Consider the following 21614-nt stretch of genomic DNA (forward strand, 5'->3'; position numbering starts at 1 on the left):
CTGGGAACAGAACCGCCAGAACGCAATTAAAGAGAAGGCTGGCCTACTGTAAAGTAGTAACTAGTGCCACTCAACAAAGGAGCTCTGGTAGCACAGTGCCTAAGGCAACTGACTGCTAACCAGAAGGTTGGCAGTTCAAACCCACCAGCCACTCCACAGAAGCAAGACTAGGCAATCTACTTCCATAAAGATTTACTGCCTCAGAAACCCAATGGGAGTCACTATGAGTCGGAATCAACTCGAAGGCAGTGGGTTTGATTTTTTGGGATCACTGAACAACCCGTGTAGAAACTGGCATATGGGAACCTAATGTGCTGTGTAAACTTCCACCAAAAATACAGTATTATTTAAAGAGAAAAATTTACAAGAACCATTGAGTCCTGCTGTCCAGAACGCCCAGGGCAGGTACCTGCAGGGACTGGGCTTCTACGAGGAGTCAAGGATTCCACCTGCTTTTAGAAAACATGAGACCCCATGTGGTGGTTATGTGTGTCAACTTGGCTGGGCCTGGCTGAGCGGCTGGGCAGCTGGTGGTAGTATTCCCCATGATGAGACTGGCCATCAGCTCCATGGTGGGATCTACCACAAGCAGCTGAGTAGCTGCCTTTGGGATGTGGTCTGCTTCCTGTATGTAAGGAGAAGCCTTGGGAATTGTCTCTAGCCGATGGCACGCTTGGACCCTGCACGTAGCCGTGGTTGCTCAGCAGCCTGCTATGCTCGGCCGACCTTGGGACTTACAAATGGACTTAAGTTAATGGCCTGCTGCGTGGTTTGGTAACATCAGGACTGTGCCTTTTTACTTGTCAACACTGGGGCTTCTCAGCCTCAGCAGCCAGCAGCTGAGTGAAAAGCCTCTAGCTCCTGCCAGGAGCAGAAGGCAGAGCTAGACCCCAAGGTTGAGGGGTTTTCATCTAGCCCCTAGAGCCTGGCACTTGAACTTGGACTTAAAGCCTCCAAATTGTAAGAATCAACTCCTGTTTGTTGAGGCCATCCCATCTGTGGTACATTTCCTGTCAGAGCGGCACTAGGGAATAAGAACACCAAGGATCTTTCTGAAGTTTAATGGTTTCAGGATGTATCCCGTTTATGAGTGAGAAAGCACGTGGCAGGTTTCTTACCCTGGGTGGCTGGGCACAGAGAAATGACTGCTGGTCCTATCTGGCAGGGCTCCCAGCCCACCGGTCAACAAGAGCTCCCTTACTCCTGGGTGCTGGTAGCCCAAGTCCAGCCTTGGACTAAGACAGACGTTTTAAATTTATGAGTTAAAAACTAGCCCAGTCCTCACCAGGGTCCTGCATTTGACTGACTCTTCCTCTCAGGGGCCTTCCGTACTACCTGTCAATCTTGGGACTGTTTCTGGACTTGAACTAGTGGCCTGCCGTGTTGCTTGATGACCTTGGGACTGTAGTATTTTACTTGTTGACCTTGGGTTTGTCAGCCTCAGCAGCCAGCAGCTGCCTGAGTGAAGAAACCTTTCAGCTCCAGTGGGCTGGGAGCGAGAGGCCAACCTGAAGCCTAAGGTGGAGGGGCCTTCACCCATGCCCCACAGCTGGCACTTTGAACTTGGACTTCTAGCCTCCTAAACTGGAAGAGAATAAACTCCTATTTGTTAAAGCCATCCACCTGTGGTATTTCCATTAGAGTGGCACAGAGGGCCAAAAAAGCACCAAAGACATTTGTAAGTAAAATAAGATTTATATGTTGAGTTTAAAGGCTCTAGGTTATTTTGGCTGTTAAATAAAAATGATTTCAATTAAAAAAAAAAAAAAACTAGCCCAATCCTGGAAACCAAACCCAACCCAACCCATAGCTGTAGAGTGACAACTCACAGCACCCCTAGAGGACAGAGTGGAACTGCCCCTTAGGGTTTCCAAGGTGGTCAATCCTTACTGAAGCAAAGCCTAAATCAAATCCACTCACAGAGGACAGAGGAGAACTGTCCCACAGGGTTTGCAGACTGCAACCTGTTTCTCTCATGGTGTAGCTAGTGGGTGTGAACTGCCAACCTACAGGTTAACAGCTGAGTGCTTAACCACTGCACCACCAGGGCTCCAACCCTGGAAAAGAACCCTCTGAAAGGTCCATGATTTAGGCTCACTGTCATCATTTTCAGCCACAGCCCACAGTAGCTTGTCAAAACGGCGAGGCTCTGGCTAACCACAAGCCGCTGAGTTCACTCTCACTCAGGTGAGAGCGGCCGAGACGCTCACAGTATCCACTCTTCTTGCTAGACCTTCCAGGAGCACAGATCCTGGAGCCAGGGAGTGATTCGTTAGAGAGGGGAAAACGAACTGTCAATAGTTACCGTGCGATTCAGACTCCTCTGATGCACCTGCTTCTTTCTCTCTAGAAAAGTCATTTTAGGGTAAAAAACAAGGCTAAAGAACAAATGGGTCTGAAAGTCACTTGCCCCTGACTGCCAAGGCATTGACACCACCGCGTGCACGGTCTCTTCCCGTAGAAAAGTTTATTTCCATTGCTTTAAGGGTAGGCAAACACATAGTACGATGTATCAGACCAGATTTTACACTCAACAAGAGTTTATATACCAAAAAAAAAAAAAAAAGTTTATATACCACCCCCAAATAATAAGGATTAGGAAGCATTTGGGATCACAGGGTAAAAATACAACAGACTGAAAAATCACAGGTGAAGTTCAATTCATTTCAGATACTTACCAATCACGGGCTGTAAATTACATGAGATCAACAGCAACTAAAGCAAAGAAACTACTCGTGGGGCTTGAACGCAGAGCCTGTCCCTTGCTGACCTGGGCTGACAGTCACATAGACAGCCCAGTCCGGCCTCTCAGATCTGTCCACTCAGCACGAGGCGGGGCTGCTTCAGCCCCACTAGAAAATCTGCCCAGCAGAGCCGAGAAGACCAGGAACGTTTGAGACGGGAATAGAAAACCCAAGACAGAAAACCTGGCCAAACGCGGTCTGCCGACGCTTGAAGCTGTGGGAAAATCCACACGCCAGGAAAAGCAACGGCTCAGGATCCCTCCTGTCCCTGGGTGCAAGATGTCTGTGCTTCCCAAAGGTGTCTGAAATTACAAATTAAAACACAGAGCAGGACAACACTTCTGAGACACGGGGTGAGGAGAGAGGAGGGATGGACCTGGAGGGCTTTGGTAGGCAGTCTTCAAAATATTTTATTACAAAATACAGTACAGCGTTCGAGGCTGTTTCCCAATGTTCTCTCACACACACAGTCTGCGGAGCGTAGCACTGAAGGATGCTGGCAATGCCCACAGGAATGTGACTCCCAGAATCATTTCAACCCCCTAGAAGTCACGGCGAAAACCTGTCCCACACAGTGGAATGGAAAGGGTGAGTGGCTGTGGCCGGCTGAGCAGGCCCGCTGAGCAAGCCCATCACTCCCTCGAGGGGTGAAGTCCACGGCCACAGCTGAACCCTCCCCAAGCCGGGACCGAATTCACACAGAGACCAGGCCAAGTAGAGAAGACACAGCGCAGGTCGGCCCCGAAGGCCCAGGTCACTACTTCTTATTCCTGGGCTTTAGCTCTTCGGCTGCGTTCCGCAGGAAAATGTAGTTCTTCTTCTGGGGGTTATAAAACTCATGTCCCTGAAGAGGAAGAGAAACCAACAACCTTACTACTAAAAAGCAACAGCTATGTTTTGTGGGCATCTTTATAAGCCAAAGGAGCTCTGGCGGTGCAGTGCTTCAGGCATTTGGCTGCTAACCAAAGGTCAGTGGTTGAAACCCACCAGCACCGTGGAACAAAGATGAGGCAGCCTGCTTTCATAAAGACTGACAGACGTGGAAACGCTCCGGGTCAGCTCTCCTCTGTCCTCTAGGGGTGCTATGAGTTGGAACTGACTCAATGGCAGCGGGTTTTCAGTTTGGTTTCATGAGCCAAATTCTAGGCCCTGTGCTGCTGCATCGTCCCTCTAAGGGAACAAAACAAAACCACCACAACAAAGATGGAGAGAAAGAAATATTAGAACAAAACCCCAGTCATCAGAGAAAAGGCTAAGGATTCGGAGTCTGTCACCTACTTCTCAGAGGGACGTTCTCCCCAAGCACACTACCTGTGCTCCGTGTGAACGCCCTCTGGCCCTTCTGCCCCGTCCTACAAAGACGAGTGCCCGCACCCCCCACAGAGGGCAGCGGAGGACCAGTTGTCCCGAGGTTTCACAGAAGCAGCATCTGACCCAAGATGTTGTCACCAGGTGAGAAGACAGCCCAAAACACAGAGCACTTACATTGGTATCAGGCTGAAGCCAAGCTGCAAAGGGTGGTGGCTATCCTAAACATTGCACCCCAGGGAAAAAAGGCATGGCAGCCACAGAGGTGAAAAGTAAGTCAGGGCCGCCCTGATGACCACAACAGTCCTAGCAGAGAGGGCAGGAAAAGCATACAACAAATTCACAATCACAAAAAAGACCAGACTTACAGGTCTGACCAAGGTGGCAGAACCCTGAGACCACACCCTCAGACACCCTGCAACCTGGAACTGAACCCAGCCGGGGATCAACTCTCAGCCTAACGGGCCTATAAACCGAGTACCACCACCAGGGAGGTCCGCACCCCTCAGTACAAGCAACAGTACGAGGCCAAAAGGGCAGCCCTTGCCCAAGTACAAAGCTCAAAAGGCAGGAAGAGGCGGGAAAAAGGACAAACGGAACCAAGAGAGAAAGCGGGGAGAGTGCTGCTCCATGGAGAGGATGCAGCCAACATCACAGACAAAATGTCGATGAATGAACTGCTGAATGGCAAATGAACTTGCTCTGTGAGCTTCCACCCAAATCACAGTAAAATGTTCAAAAAACTGAACTCTCTTTAAGAGAAAAGTAAGTAGGTGAGTACTGTGATCAGCTGGAGATTCACAGTGGGGTGGGCAAGACAGAAAGGGGCAGAGGGCGGCAGGCAGGAGCCTCGGAGACACAAGGCTGAGAGCAGGGCACTGGTGGCCCGAGGCCTGAGGCCCCACCATGCTGCAGTGACACCAATGACACATGACCCAGACTTCAGACGGGAGTCCACTATACACACTTTCCCTGAACTAAAAAGTGAACACTTCCTGCACTTCCTTTCAAACACAAAAGACTAGAATTTAAGTAACTCTCACTCTGAGGTGACACTGATTGGTTGGATAAATCCGATGACAGGCACACCTCGTTTTATTGTGCTTTGTGGATATTGCCTTTTCTAAAAAACTAAACAAAGCCAATTGAAGGTGTGAGGCAACCCTGCACTGAGCAAGTTTTTATCAGTGCCATTTTTCCAGCAGCACACACTCACTTTGTGCCTCAGTGCCACGTTTTCATGAAGCTAACAGACTACTATATCATGCCAATGTAACTTCTATATGCCCTCACCAAAAACCAAACCAAACTCACGGCCACAGAGTCCATTTCCACTCACGGCCACCCCCTTTGGGTTTCCGTGGCAGTCAGTCTTTACAGAAATAGATTGCCCAGCCTTCCTTTACACACAAGGAAACAGACCTGCAGCCGCTCAGTGCAACACTTGAACGACATGCTTTCTCACTTCTTCCCATGTCCCTCGGCCTCTTTGGTGCTTGTCATGCAGAGCTCTGGGGGTGACACTTCAGCTGAGACACAGAGCGACACCTGGGGAGGGAATCACTGGGCAGCCACTGGAGCCTTAGCCTCTACACAGGCCCAGACCTGGCTGCAACCCCAGACACGCAAATTCCCAAACTCCAAAAGAGAGCACCCAGCTCAACAGGGGAATGGACAGACACGTGATGGACGGCCCCACCAGGAAGCCAAGCAGCAAGGGCCCATGCAAACTGCTGACAGACACAGCTGCGCAGACGGGTGACTCTCAAATGCTGAAGTGGAGTGAAATAAGCAAAAAGGGGGCACACAGACCCTGCTCCCCCACACCCACTGCCCTCAAGTCGGTTCCACTCACGCGACCCTGTAGGACAGAGAAGTGCCCCATAGAGTTCCAAGGCTGGAATCTTTACAGAGCAAACTGTCTCATCTTTCTCTCATGGCAGGGCTGGTGGGTTTGAACTGCTGACCTATTGGTTAGTAGTCGAGTGCTTAATCACTGTGCCACTAGGGGTTCCTTTGTTCTAGAAAATACAAACCAACCTATACTGACAGAAAGCAGATCAATGCCTCACCTTGGACCAGTCATAGCTGGAGGCGTAGGCAAATATGTTCCCATTGTGATTGAAGCAGCAGGCTGATATTGGCTGGTCTAACTGCTCCGAAGTCTTTAGTTTTGTTCTGGCATCTTTGTCCCAAAAGCTGAACCTGCCATCAGACCCCACCGTGGCCAGTGTGCCATGGACAGGATGGAATGCGATTCCGTTCACCTGCGAGGATTGAGGCACGGTTAGCAGCAGAGCAGCAGTGGTGAACTCCAGGTGCTCCAGCGTGTGCGCCCTGGGCTACCTTGGAAACCAAACACACAGACTTTCCCATCATTAGAGCGGCTGCCCTCGGTCACAGGGGAGGCGAGCTGTGCCTCCCAAGCACACTGCCAGCCCAGAGCCACGGCTCACCTGTGACAAGCATGAGCCATAGGAACTGGCACGAGCACACACTATGATGTCAAGGAGAATGCCCGGGAAACACCCTTTCCTTTCTGCAAACAGTTTTAGCTGCCTGGGTGGCCCGTCTACCTCCACCCACAGAAGAGGGAGAAAGCTCTCCCAGAAAGTGTTCTAAGCTTGTATTCAGAGACAGAGAATAGAGAAGGCCGACGTGCTCTTTGCTATGGACTGAAAGTGTCCCCCAAAACACGGGTTGTGACTCTAACCTCTACACCTGTGGCTATAATCCCACCTGGCAATGAGTTGTCTCTGTTATGTTAATGAGACAGGAGTAGTATAGGGTGTGTCGAGTCCATCTCTTTAGAGATTATGAAGAGAGAGATTAAACAAGTAAATGAGCGAGCAGAGAAGGGGGAAGAGAGATGCCAAGCCACACGGAGACCTCCAAGGTGCCAGGAAACAGAAGCTGAAGAGAAAAAGACCCCCCTCCAGAGCCGACAAGGAAAGCCTTCCCCTAGAGCCGGCACCCCGAGTCTGGACTTCCAGCCTCATCAACTGTGAGGAGGTAAATCTGTGGCATTTCTGTTACAGCAGCTCTGGATGACTCAGTCAGGACAACCGAAGCCTGCAGCTTCAGCCTCCCTCTCCCGCCAGGAAAGCACACGCGCCAGGGCTCTCTGACGAGGCCCAAGCCTGGCTGGCACGTTTTCAGATAGCCCCCTCCATGTCTAGTCTCTAGCTGCCTCTGAAGGCTGAGGGTTGGCTTTCAGAACATACCGCGTAGATGTCCTGAGGTGCTGAAGTATTGGTTCCGTTGGAGCGATGACATTTGAAGGTAAAGTTATCTTTGGCACTGAGAAAACAAAGACCCATCTCAGTTTTCCTTTTTTTTAAAAAAAAAAAGCCCAAAGTAAAGATGTATAAGTTGACTGAGTCCCACTTACGGATTTGGGGGGTTGATGTAGTGGATGGCAACTCTGCCCTCAATACTCCCCAGGGCAAAACCAGTCGGCTTATTCTGTTTGTCTTTAAAAATAGCCACACACCGATGCTATAGTGTAAAAAAAAAAAAATGTATATTACCACAAGTAAAATACAACATTGTACAACAAATATATAGTAGTAATTTTTATCCCATTATGGTCTTTACAAGAGCCAGAAACCAGACTTAGGGGCCCTAATACGTGGCACAAATATACTATCAACCACAATGCACAAGCAAAAGACAAAGATGACTAGGATCTCCTGAAAGTTAAATCCGTCTGTGCACAGAAGACCCTACACGGCAGTAAAGAGAACCCAGAGACTGGGAAAAAAAATTACAATACGTTGGCATGAGACTAATCTCTACAAGTTATGGAAAACTGCAACTCCTCAACAACAAAATGACAAACAATCCAATTTAAACATGGGCAGAGGACATGAACAGACACATTTCACCAAAGACGACATGCAGGTGGCCAACACACACATGAAGGAATGCTCATGATCATTAGCCATTAGAGAAGCTAATAGAAACAATGATACAGCATCTCACCCCACCATTCATAGCAAAGTTCTAAAAAACAAAACCACAAATGCTGGCGAGTGTGTAGAGGGACCAGAACCCTTGTACACTGCTGGTGGAACAGTAAAATGGTGCAGCCACTGTAGAAAACGGTATGGTTCTTCCTTAAAAAGTAACAGAAATACTTTTTAATTGGAAACAGAAATACTTTATGATCTAGCAATCCCACTACTAGATCCATATCCTAGAGAACTAAGAGCCATGAAATGGATGGATGCACACCCATGTTCATTGCAGCACTATTCACAGCAGCAAAGAGATGGAAACCACCAAGTGTCTACCAATGTATGAATGGATAACCAATCTATGGTACATAAACACAATGGAATACTATGCAGCACTGAAGAATAATGAAGATCTGCAAAACACCTCATAACATGAATGGCTCTAGAGGACATTATACTGAGTGAAATTAAGCTATCCAAAAGAACAAATGTTATATGAGACCAGTATTATGCAAACACATAGAAAGTAACATTCTTTGAAGGTTATCAGGGATGGGAGGGATAACCACCAACTAAAGAGTAGACATGTATCGGGTGAAGGGAAAGCCAATAGTTGGTAAGGGGGAGGTCAGCACACAAGGAGAAAGCCAATGGAAGACAGCGGGAGGAGCACAAGAGTTAAAAGAAGCAAAGGTAAATACTATTAAATACCCAATCCTCCAACAACAATAATAAGAGTAATCTATGAGTGGATACACAGATACATATGAAAGCTAAACAGCTGTGGGAAGGCGATGTCACTACACCCACAAACATAAATAGGTTTGCAGAGGATGTGTCTACATACATATTTATACACGGTGCAAATACATCCATGTACATTGTATAGCCCATACGGTAGCAGACACAGACAGCAAAGTTATGAAAACTTCTTAGCTATAACCAAACAGCTGGAGGGAATGAGTCACTGGGCCTGGGGGCTCAGGACCGTACGTAGTCTGGGAGACACGAAGGTCAATTTGCCTAACACAGTCCACAAAGACAATGTTCTACATCCTACTCTCGTGAGTAGTGATTGGAGTCCTAAAAGCTTGAGTGGCCATCCAAGATACAACTAGTGGTCTTTTCCTCGTCCAGAGCAAAGAGTGAAGAGAACCAAAGGCACAAACAATGAATGCACAGGACTAATGGACCATGCAGACCTCAATCTCCAGAACTCTGAGACCAGAAGAACTAGATGGTGCTCGGCTACCACTACCAACGACTCAGACTGGGATCACAAGAGAAGGTCCTAGATACAGTGGAATAAAAACGTGAAATAAAATAAAAAAGACCAGACTCACTGGTCTGATAGAGACTGGCGGAACCACTGGACTATGGCTGTTAGTCCCCCTTCAAGCCTGGAACTGAACCCACCCTGGGGACCAACTTTCAGCCAAACAACAGACAAGTCTATAAAGTGAACAACAAGGAGGTACCCTTTCCATAGAACAATCAACAAAAGGGCAGCATTTGCCTTACAACAAAGATCAGAAGGCAGGAAGGGGCAGGAAAGAAGGTTGGGTGGAAACGGGGAACCCAGGGTAGAAGTGGGAAGAGTGCTGTTACAGTGACGGAACCAAACAAAATCTGTATGATGTGTTGAGTGGAAAACTGATGTGCTCCATAAACCTGCACTCAAAGAAGTTTTTTTAAAAAGTTAGCTAGCTTTTAGCCCTGGCTCTCCCTGATTAACTTCATAGGCTTTGGGCCGCACTGCACTGATAGTTATTTTTTAAATTTGTAATTAACTTTTCACTGTGATTTGGGTGAAAGTGTACAGAGCAAATTCGTTTTTCAACAGTTCATAGACATTTTGTTTCACGACACTGACTACAATCCCTCTAATGTAACAGCTCTCTTCCCACTTCTCCCTGTGTTACCTCCTCCCTGTGTCCTTCCTGTGCCTTCCTGCCCTCTGAGCTCCCTTCCCCCTGCGCCCATGCTGCTCTTCTGATCTCCCATCTGGCTGACTGTTCTAAGGAGTGCATCTATCTGATATAACTGACCGATTCATAGGCCTATCAATTGTGTGGCTGGAGCCATGGGAGTGAGTTCGATTCCAGGCCTGAGTTCAATTCCAGTGACTATGGGCCCTAGCCTCAGGGGTTTCACCAGTCTCCATCGTATCTTATAGTAGCCTGGTCTTTTTTGTGCTTTTGAGTTGTTTTCCCTATTTTCTCCCACTCTACTCAGGATCTCTAATTTTGATCGCTGAGTGGATGGCAGTAGGACAGTGAGTTTTTAAGTCTACAGATAACTTTAATCTCTCAGCAGGGATAATACGTATAAAGGTTTATAATAAAATATGAAAAACGCCCCCCCCCCCAAAAAAGGAGCCAGAAACCTTGCCCTCAACTCTGACAGACATCTGACACAGATGGTATTTCTACTCCTCCAGTGAGCACTGATCAGTGGACACACTGTCAATCACCTGATTCCCTCCTGCCGTGAGCTCTTCTGCCCCCCAGGAAGCCACAGCTGCCTTCTGACAATGAGCCCCACCAACAGCCTCCAACAGATCCTACTCTAGCCCTAGCCCATGGTACCGGCAGTAAGATGCACTCCCTGACTGTCAGTCGTCACGACCCAGCAGCTGCCCTTCTCCACCGTCACCACCAGGGCTGAGCCTCTGCTTCCCCAGCCAGAAAGGGAAGTCATGTCGACCACACATGAAAACAAGCAGCAGCACTTTCTAAACCATGAATGCGCTACCCACAAGCCAGACACTACTGGCAATCCAGGTTCAGCTCTGAGGGGCTCAGAGGGTCTTTTGAATTTTATGCAAGAATCCACTCCCAGGTAGTGAACAGTTGGACTTGTGGGCTTGGGACCAAGGTTGCAGGGGACATCAAGCTCAACTGACGTAACGTACTACGCAAAAACATTGTTCCACATCCTACTTCAGCAAGTAGCGACCAGGATCTTAAAAGCTTGTAAGCATCCATCTACATGCAACAAAGGGTCTCTCCTCATCCAGAGCAAAGAATAATGAAGAAAACCAAAGAGGCATGGAAACAATTGGTCCAAGGGACTGGAAAACCATGCAATCCTCAGTCTATATGACCATGAGACCAGAAGAACTAGATGGTGCTCAGCTACCACTGTCAACCATTCGGAGGGGGATCTAAGTAGGAGACCCTGGATAGAGTGGAGAACAATGTGGAACAAAACTCAGAATCTTTTAAAAAAAAAGGACCAGGTTTGCTGGTCTGATAGAGCCCGGTGGAACCCCTGAGACTATGGCCCCTAGTCCCAGTTGCCCTTCTGAAATTGAACCCATTCTTGTGGCATCCAGCCAAACAATAGACAGGCATATGAGCTGAACATTTACATTAGGTAGATACACTCTACCTTTTGTTCTGTTGTACATAAGGTTGCTGTGAGTCAGAGATGACTCAACAGCACATAACAACAACAAGATACACTCCTTGGAGAGATCAATCATGGGAGAATAGAAGGACTATGTATGCACAGGGAGACAGCTTGGGGTGCAGGAGTGCCTGGGAGGGAAGGACACAGGGAAGAGATAACTATGGGGAGGAGGTGGGAAGAGAGCTGTTGCACTGTGGGAAATTGCAGTCAACGTCATGAGACAAAGTATATGTGAACTGCTGTACGGAAAATGAATTTGCTCTGTAAACTTTCACCCAAATCATAATTTAAAAGAAAAGTCCACTCCCAAACTTCTGGCCAGAGGAGGTGGTGGCCAGGGCGTTATAGGGACAAAAGCGACCTCCCAAAGGAGAAGCCAACCGGATCTTAACTTCCTCCCTGCAGTAGTGACAACCTGGCCAGGCCCTAGAGAACCACCAACCCTGCCCACACCTGCTTTAAAAACATTCACAGAATTCAGAAAACACAACTGTGTTCCCACGCAAGGACTGTCTCACATGCAGCAGTGCCAACCACCCACTCATCACACGGCATCTGAACCCACTTGATGCTTCAGCGGCGACTCTATCCTCCTGAATTCCGAAGGTTGGTTCTCTAGTTGATAGACAATCAGGCCTCTCTCCGCCGTCGCCACCACAGCCATAGGATAGATCTGGGGGGAGCAGAGGCATGCTTACCAAGGAGAAGGTGCTTTCCTCACACCTAAGCACTGGATTTTCTATAACCATAAAAACAAGTCTGATTTTTAAGTTTCATAATCCAGTGATAAGTCTTATGAAAACGTAGAGAAATCTTAAAGTAAAGCTTTCATACAGTTTCAGAAGACCTGTTCCTAAGAAGTAACTATAAAAGTACTATAAACACTTGGAACATAAACGCCTTCAAATGATGACCATTGAACATTCTGGTACATTACATTTCACCCCCAGCCGTTTTTTCCAAGCATCACATGTGTGCATGTGTTTCTATATAAATGCATTTAGCATTTGCTAAAAACATTACTACTTTTCAAGAATACTAATCGTGGCCACCTAACAGGCCACCCTGTGAATGCACCACAAGGTTCACTTCATTGTGTCCGTCTGGTAGGCCAGTTAGGTTTTACTATTTTATATAAAACAAAAATCATTAGCACCTGTAATTACATCATCACGATAAATTCCTACCAATAGTGACAGGGCAGCTGGTAGACAACTTTAAGGCTAAACAGGGGAGGAAGTTCTTCAGTCTCCACCCCATTCAGAGTCACTTCCCAGAGACCTAGCACCACACTGCAGTTACAGCCGCTTTCCCACTGCCACACCAAAGGCATTTTGATGTTTCCATAATGATGTGCACCACAAACCCATGTATCTCTCAATTAATTTCTAAGGTAACACCCTATGGAAAAAGGCCATGCTAATGATGGCCTGGGGCCATCTGCACGTGTTCAATCAACAACTGTGCAGGAACTGGGCCCTGAGCATCGCTATTTCTAACCCTACCATTCGAGTCGGAGGAAGACTGGGCACGCCCTCCCACTGCAGACACCTTACGGCAGGAAACACTTACGTTGTCTTCCAAAGGAAACAAATATTAGTTAATACTGAGTGAAGGAAACTGCTTACCACATCAGCACAGTAACACCTCTCAGGGAGCTGCAAGACCATCATAGGATTTGATGATCGTGTATCCCAAAACTAAAACCAAAATGGAATCAGTAAGTCACCGCTGAGAACAAGTCCGACAAGTGTAAGAACGCATGTCAACCTCCATGGGGCCACATGATCCCTCCAGGGTGTACTATACCTTTAATGTCTTATCCCAGCTCCCAGTCATCACGCAGCTGTAGTTTGGTGCTTTGATCCAGTGTATGGTTTTAACAGGAGCATCATGCTTTCAACAAGACAAAAACAACACAGATCAGGGCAAATATAACAACACGCCCAACCACTTTAGTTCTCGACATTCAGAGAAAGGACTCATGTAGATACTGAGGTCACACCAAACCACAAAGTACATTTCAACCTTCCTCACAATCAAAAGGTATTCTCTGGCATAAGAGCAATTATCTGCTGTGGTAGTTAAGTTTGTGTGTCAACTTGGCTGGGCCTGGCTGAGTGGCTGGACAGCTGGATGTAGTATTCCCCATGATGAGACTGGTCATCAACTCCACGGTAGAATCTACTGGGAGCAGCTGAGTAGCTGCCTTCGGGGATATGGTCTGCTTCCCATATATAAAAAATAAGGTTTCTCTAGGGAAGGGTCTCTAGCTTATGGCACACTTGAACCCCATGTAGCCATGTCGTTGTTCAGCAGCCTGCCATGCTCTGCCAACCTTGGGACTTTCAACGGACTTGAATCAATGGCCTGCTGTGTGGTTTGGTAACATTGGAACTGTGCCATTTTATTTGTTGACCTTGGGCTGGTTAGCCTCAGCAGCCAGCAGCTGCCTGAGTGAAGAGATGCCTCTAGCTTCAGTGGGCTGGGAGCAGGAGGAGAACTGAAGACCAAGGATGAGGGGCTTTCACCCAGCCCCTAGGGCCTGGCACTTTGAACTTGGACTTAAAGCCTCCAAACTGTAAGATCTGCCTTCCACATTAACCAACTTTAACCTGATTTTGAAGGTAATTAACTAACTAGAGTCAAAGCAAGCCCCTTCCTAGGGAGAGAATGCCACCACAGCCTTGTTACTACGGGACATTAACGAGAGCCTGGGAGAAGTTTCTAACACACATACGCATCTCACAGAATGTTGTGTCATTCTGAAAAGGCTTCCTGGATTCCTCAGGCCAGGCCAGACTCCCAGGATCTAACCTCTTACTTGTTTCTATTTGTCATCCCCAGCAGGCAATAAAAGCCCTAAGAAGCATGTAAGCTTCCCTCTTACTCTGCCATATCCTGAGCCCCCAATGACAGCACCAGCACAGAGCAGGCACTCAAGAAGTGCTTATCACACAAAGGAGTGACTCATGCATTTGGTAAGAGGCCAGCTACACACAGGTGCTGGAACGCCAAACATGTATGACGAGGACCACTTGCACTATCTGTCTGTTACAGATTTTAACATCACCAACTTCTAATGCTGCCTTCCTCAAGAGAATCCTATTACACACACACACACACAAGGAAGCCCCATGATGGAGCAATCTGTGAAATACTTATCAGAATGAGAACAATTACAGAACTGACACTATCCTCACATGAACAAGGAATCTGATCTTTGAAACAGAGCACTATTGTAATTATAATCAGAGGCACTAGCCCTGCCCAGCATCTCTGCAGGGCATGGCTCCCTTACCTGTGCAATCTGTATCGCCTGGTTACTGTTGAGGTCCCACATTTTGGCAGTTTTATCACATGACGCTGTAAATACTTTGCTCCCATCCTAAAATGAAATGGAGGAGAAAATTAGACATTCTAAGACAAATAAAATCTCTATACATACATTTAAATAACAGGTTGAACATCACTGAGAAAGGTTTTCTTGTTCGGCAATTTAACATTTTCCAATTATTTGGGGGCCAACATATTACAAAGGAGCTCTGGTGGTACAGTAGTTAAAGCACTAGGCTGCAAACCAAAAGGTCAGTGGTTTGAACCCATCAGCCACTCCATGGGAGAAAGATGAGGCAGTCTGCTTCCATAAAGACTGATGGCCTTGGAAACTCTGTAGGGTAGCTCTACTCTGTCCTATAGGGTCACTATGAGTCAGAACCAACTCAATGGCAGTGGACTTGATGTATTACAAACGTCAGTGTCAGATACAAAACACATTTTCAATCATCAGTTACGTATCAGAGAGATAATATGTGAACAAGATCAAAAACTCAAGTGGCACGTAGAGTTACACAGTGAGAAATAGCCTCCCTCCCACCCCTGACCCTGCAGCTTCCCTGAGGCACCATGGCCCCTGAGTACTTCCAGAAATCATCTGTGTGTGTCATCTATCTATGCATGTCACCTGGGGCCACTTTTTAAAATTTTTCATGTTTTGGTAAAACCTTTGGAAGAGCTGCCAAGAACAATACAATAAACACCCATAAACCCAGCCCTGACTATAAATACTTGGCTACATGAGTTTTCTTGCTCTTTCTCCTCTCTACATACACACACACAATCATTACTTTTGTTCATGTGCACATTTAATAGCATTCCAAAATGCACGTAATTTAACTACACTGCTTTATAAAAATCATTAGTCCTATCTAGAATATAGGAGCTCTGGTAGCATAGGGCCTAAGGTACTTAACTGCTAACCAGAAGGCTGGCGGTTCAAATCCACCAGCCACTCCTTGGAAGGAAGACGGGGCAATCTACTTCCATAGGGATACTGCCTCGGAAACCCAAGGAGGGGTCGCTATGAGTCGAGTCCGACTCGACGGCACATAACAACAACATCATCTAGAATACAGAATAGTTTTAAAAATTAGCACACCATATGATCATTTTTTTAAATGTTTGTATCTAGGACTCAAAAGTAAACCCATCAAATATGAGGTAGCACAGTTAATTTTAAAAAAAGTACTGAACTGAAAGTTTAGACCAGGGGTCATCTAACATTTTCTTAAAACAACAGTATGTATTTTTGGCTTCTGTGGGTCAAAAGGTCTCTGTTGCACAAAGACTCAACTCTATCACTGTAGTTTGAAAGCAGCCATATACATTAAAAGATGAATGTATCTGTGTTCCAATAAAACTTTATTTACAAAAATAAGCAATAGGTCAAATGGACTGAAGAACCACAGTTTGCCAACCCCTGGCCTAGACTATTTCATTTCTGGTTCCATAGCTCAAAGATTTACCACCACCACTCTCTAGCCAAGAATTTCTTCCTATCTGAAGTCACCAGTTTTCCATCTGAAAGAGATAAACTTGCTCCCCATTCTATTGAAGAAGTTATGAGCATAACTCTATAACTTGGAAACACAGAAAGTAAAGACACTAATGTACAGAAGTGCCACTTTGAGGCGGAGGGGACCAATGGTCCAGCCCTCAAATTGCCAACCTTGCCACTCACCCTTTGTGTCTCTAGGTGTGTAACCATCACCAAAGAGTAACAGCTGGCCAGACCTTCATGGACATGTACAAAGAGAGGACAACCTGCCAAAAGGCCTGGAGAGAGTAATAATGCTCACATATGCTCCCTACCCAGCAGTGCTAAGTTCTACCTGCCATGGCCACACAGGTGAGCCATGTCCTTGATCAGGTTTGCCTGTTATGCCTCAAAGGTAACCTTGGCACTTCCGTGCCTGTGCCACTACCTAAGTGGTTTCCTGTCCTGCAATGCCCTTCCCACCTCTCCGAGGTCTCTCATCCTCTGCCCATGAAGCTCTATGGCAAAGGCTGCTTGGGCTCTGGAGTCACACCAGCCTCAGTGCTCATCTGCTGCTGTGCTCCCTTAGAAAAACAACTTCTCATCATCTGAAACGTCTGTTTGTTTCTGCATTTGTCCATCCCTCCGTAACAGACCCTACACTACGTGAACACAAGGTCTGCCTGCTTGAGCTCTACTAGATCCTGTCTTCAGCACACAATCAATACCTGGCTATTATCTGTTGATCATTTTATAAATGAGGAAACAGACTCGGGGAGATTAAGTAAGCTGGCAAAGTTAAAAAGCTGAACATGACAGAACTGAAATCTGAAGCCAGAATCTGAAGCCAGATGTGGACTGATGAGAGAACGCTCAAAAGGCTGCAGGTACAGGTACACAGCTCTCTTTAAATTGGGCTCATCTGTCTCAAGGCTGAACAAACTAAACACATTTGTTTACACTGCTGATGTTTGGGATTTGGGGAGAAAAAAAGAATTTTTAAAAACCACAACATTTAATAATAGAAATGGGTCCATTTTCTTCTAGGATTGATTTTCTGGGAGAGTGCATTTCTAATTTCAAACAACCTAAGGTCATGGCATATTCAGAGGTAAGAGAAGCTTCATGAAACCATCTGTCCTCTTGCACAAAATAACATGTCAATAAAATATTGCAATGTTATGCCAGAAAAGCGCCTAGTGCTACGTGCATTCAGAGAAGAACTAATTCAAGCAACTGTCACTGAGTATACTCCGAACACGGAGGCTGCTGCTGCTGGTTGACACTGAGCCAACCCCAACTCACAGCAGCCCCACGTGTCAGAGCAGAGCTGCTCCACAGGGTTGTCAAGGCTGTGACATTTCAGAAGACATGAACAAATTACAACTCTCAAATACGCATAAACGAAAACCAAATCCATTGATGTCAAGTCAATTCTGATTCAGAAAACTTATAGGGTTTCCAAGGCTGCAACCTGTACGGAAGCAGATTGCCCCATCTTTCTCCCACAGAGCAGCAACTGGTGGGTTAAAACCACGAATATTTCAGTTAGCTGCAGAGCAGTTAACCACTGCGCAACCAGGGCTCCTTACAATCTATATACATACGTGCTGTTTGTGTTTCAGGTTGTTAAACATTTTGAATTACACTGTGCTTTAAATAGAAGAAAAGGTTAAAAGTTGATGAAACGTACATCACTCCAGCAGACATCAAGCACGGGCCCGGTGTGCATCTGCTGGGCTTTTGGAATAGTCTGCCCACTGTCTTGAACTTCCCAACAGCGAACCTATAGAAACAAGGCAAACTGGTGTAAGCAAACAATTCATAATAAATTATATCACCTGAACACCTACTAACTACTAGTGGGGTACAATTTAAATGTACATGGACTTCTCACATCAATCCAATTATCTAACTTTAAGAACAAAGTAACTGAGAAGTATTTTTTATTCCTAAGCCGCTAAAAAATACAACGTCCACTGCTTATACCAAAGACAGCAGATAACGTTCTTGTCACATCTATGAAATGAGACAGACTGTCACCCATTACCATTCAAACTCAAGACCAAAGAAGAAACTTACCCTTCTTCATTGAATACTGTGTTCTGAATTTTTGTATCATATTTTTTCCTGATTGTAAGAGTAATGAATCTTACTCACGAGATTTTGTAATTATGACAAGAGCATAAAAATCACCCTTAATCCCACATTCACTATCAACAGTCCCGGGTACTGTTAATCTGGTTTCCAGGTATCTGTATTTTCTTCAAAAAAACTCGTTGATGCGGCAGCTCCAGTTTCACAGCTGCAACTTTTCTCACTTCTGCCACTAGCTTACTCAGCATTAAGCACTCTTCTAACATGGTTGTCCTTAACCATTTTTGGGCAGTCAATCAATAGAAATCTTCTCTAGAAACTACATGTGGAAAGCAAACCTGCTCAACTGTGGCTACCCTCCTCCCTCAACCATTCTCTGCCCCAGCCCTCTGCTCCCTCACAAATCGCAGGCCATAATTTGAAAATCCTCCCTGAAAACTCCTAAAGTGGAACTCTACCATATAGACATGCTGCAAATTATCATTACCACTGCATACTACAATTTTTTCCAAATTTCCAGTAGGGCTAGGTCTAGCACACTTTTAAGGCAGTAATAGCATCTTATAAGGGGCAGGGGTGGGGCGTGGCTAGGAGCGCGGATCCTTGGAGAGACTACAAGGAGTGCTAGTGGCCAGTTAGAGTCCCCTGGAACCAATCAACCTCTCTAGTAATCAGATACTTGCACATTTAAATTTAAATACTTGCAAGTATCTGATTACTAGAGAGGTTGATTGGTTCCAGGGGACTCTAACTGGCCACTAGCACTCCTTGTCTGCAGTACCTCTTCATATTCTTTTTTATTAGACTTTATCTTTTTGGACACAGTGGTTAGAACGTTCATGCAGGATTTGTGGTATATCTAGAGTTGAAGACAGCCTAACATGCCCAAAGAACATTTTCAGGATGCCAAGAAGGGAAATCTGTTCATTTACACCCTCAGGAGGAATATTCACCTCAGTGAACTGCATGTGATGGGGGAATATACTTAAAGATACTGAAGTCGGGATTTTTGAGCAATGCACATGATTATGCTTTCCTAACAAAAATCCAAGCATGTTCTCACAGGGCATGGTGGTGGCTTCCATTCAAAAGGGTTTGCACCTCTGAGCTGATTTAAGAAGGACACAAAAAATGGAACCCACTAAAAATAGCTAAGCTTGTCCATTAGAGAGGGATTATGTTCACATGCATGTAAGGAGCACTTACATCATTAGCCCACGATCCTGCAATAAGAAAGTTCCCCAGCAGGGTTGGTGGGCTAAAAGACAGACAGCCAATGCTGTCATCAGGAGAAGATGTTACTTCAATATCCTGGGGTGGGGAGAAAAGCCAACGTTAAAACATAAGCATCTTTAAAATTCAATTCAAAATTGCTCTTTCCCACTAAACACTACACAGGAGTCCCAGTGGTGCAGTAGTTAAAGTATCAAGCTATTAAATTAAAGGTCAGAGGTTTGAACCCACCAGCCATTCCAAGGGAGGAAGATGTGGCAGTCTGCTTCTGTAAAGATCACAGCCTCGGAAACCCTATGGGGCAGTTCTACTCTGTCCTGTAAGTCGCTATGAGTCAGAATTGACTCGATGGCAGTGGGTTTGTTTTTTTAAACACCAGACAGAGGACTCTCTTTGTGCTTCAGAACTAATGGAATTAGCCTTTCATTATTCAAGAGGAGACACAAGCCAATCAAAGAACTAGCACTGCCAAGACTAAAAGCAGCACTCTAGACAAAATGCCCACAGACCCACTTCTCAAACGTCCCACCAGCCCTCTTTTGCTCCAAAGTGCCTGACTACATTAATCACCTGGGCCCCTCCCACAGAAATTCCAATCTGATGGCTATGGTCTACACCCCAGGATCTACAATTCTGACAAGCAGCCTGGGTGATTCCAGCAATTGGGCAAGCTGGGGGTCCTGGGGACACACAGTTTCTGTGCTCTGTTGTTTGAGAATGAGGGGCTAGACAAAGGGAGCCCCAGAGGAGGCTCCCGAGGCATCTCAGCTTCTGCCACTGTCACTGATGTGGGCAACCCTTGCTGCATTCTTCCCACAAAGCCCTGTGTACCTTCATAGGATTGTGGTTATCTGTGGTTGTGCTGCCGAACATGCTGGTCCCGCCCGTTCCAAAACCCGAGGTTGTTCCAAACAGACTCATTTTGGCCCTAAAAAATCATAGGGGATATTAAGAGCAGGTTCTTTAAGTCATAAATATCACCAAAAGGCAGAATAAACACAAGTCACAAAAGAGAAATAAAGACTCTATGTGGCCTGATGCCAGGTATCTCTTTAGACATGATCTAAGTATCTACATGACAAGCAGAGTATTTTTAAATAAACATCTTATTTTAGAATAGTTTTAGATTTACAGAAGAACTAAAGATACGGTAGAGTTCCCATGTACCCCACACTCAATTTCCCCTATTATGAACACTGTACATTCATATGGTACATTTGTCATAATCAACGAATCAATATTGATTCATTATAGCAGAGTATTTTTTAGGTACTAGCCTATTCAAAGAATCTGTGAAGTCTCTAAACAGTGATAGGAACTGAGTTGCACACCATGACCACAGCAGTGAAACAGGCAGAAGGTCCCCATGCAGAGGTCTGCACTCAGTGAGAGTTCATCTTCTTCTTACAATATCCCCGCACGAACACACTTAGAAAAACAACTAGTCTTAGCAGTGTTTTTGCCATTTCTTCATGAGAGGAGTTCAGAGGACAGGTACACCATGCTTTACTGCACTTCACAGAATACCATGTTTTTTACCAATTGAAGGTTTGTGGCAACTCTATGTCAAGCAAGTCTATCAGTGCCATTTTTCCAACAGCATGTGTTCACTTCGTATATGCATCATGTTTGGTAATTCTCAAATATTTCAGACTTTTGCACACTCAACAGACCACAGTATAGCATAAACATAACTTTTATATGCACTGAGGAACTAAAAAAGTCGCATGACTTGCTGTACTGTGATATTTGCTTTGTTGCTGCAGCCTGGAACTGAACCTGCAATATCTGCAAGGTGTGCCTGTGACCCACTTTGTTCCACTTGGCACCAAAAGGCCTGGCACAGCGTGCTTCTGGACATTTCTCTAACAAGACTTCCCTCTGACTCCATGTTTTCTCTGGAGTGCCACCATCTAGCAGGCCCAGCAGAATCTGAACCCTGCCTCTGCTACTCACTAGCACTGGGACCACAACCTCAATGGGCCTTAATTTCGTGCTCTGTAAACACAGAAAATAAACCTTCTCCAGGGTTGCTCTGAAGAG

The 21614-nt window shown here is 46.0% G+C and overlaps 1 protein-coding gene across 1 annotated transcript; it reads right to left on the reverse strand.

Moving 5' to 3' along the window:
• Positions 1–3501: 3501 nt before the first annotated feature.
• RAE1 (ribonucleic acid export 1) lies at positions 3502–21614 on the reverse strand. The gene is made up of 13 exons (XM_007951508.2): positions 21543–21614; positions 21072–21085; positions 20403–20499; positions 19545–19649; positions 17935–18027; positions 14727–14813; positions 13235–13321; positions 13054–13125; positions 11991–12098; positions 7444–7550; positions 7277–7352; positions 6125–6319; positions 3502–3588 (listed from the first exon to the last, which is right to left on the reverse strand). Exons 3-13 carry the CDS (start codon positions 20490–20492, stop codon positions 3502–3504), a joined length of 1107 nt encoding a protein of 368 aa, XP_007949699.1. The 5' UTR covers positions 20493–20499; positions 21072–21085; positions 21543–21614.

Source organism: Orycteropus afer, unplaced genomic scaffold, assembly GCF_000298275.1.
Source record: "Orycteropus afer afer isolate SDZICR_OR568_19922 unplaced genomic scaffold, OryAfe1.0 scaffold00295, whole genome shotgun sequence".
NCBI classification, from domain to species: Eukaryota; Metazoa; Chordata; class Mammalia; order Tubulidentata; family Orycteropodidae; genus Orycteropus; species Orycteropus afer.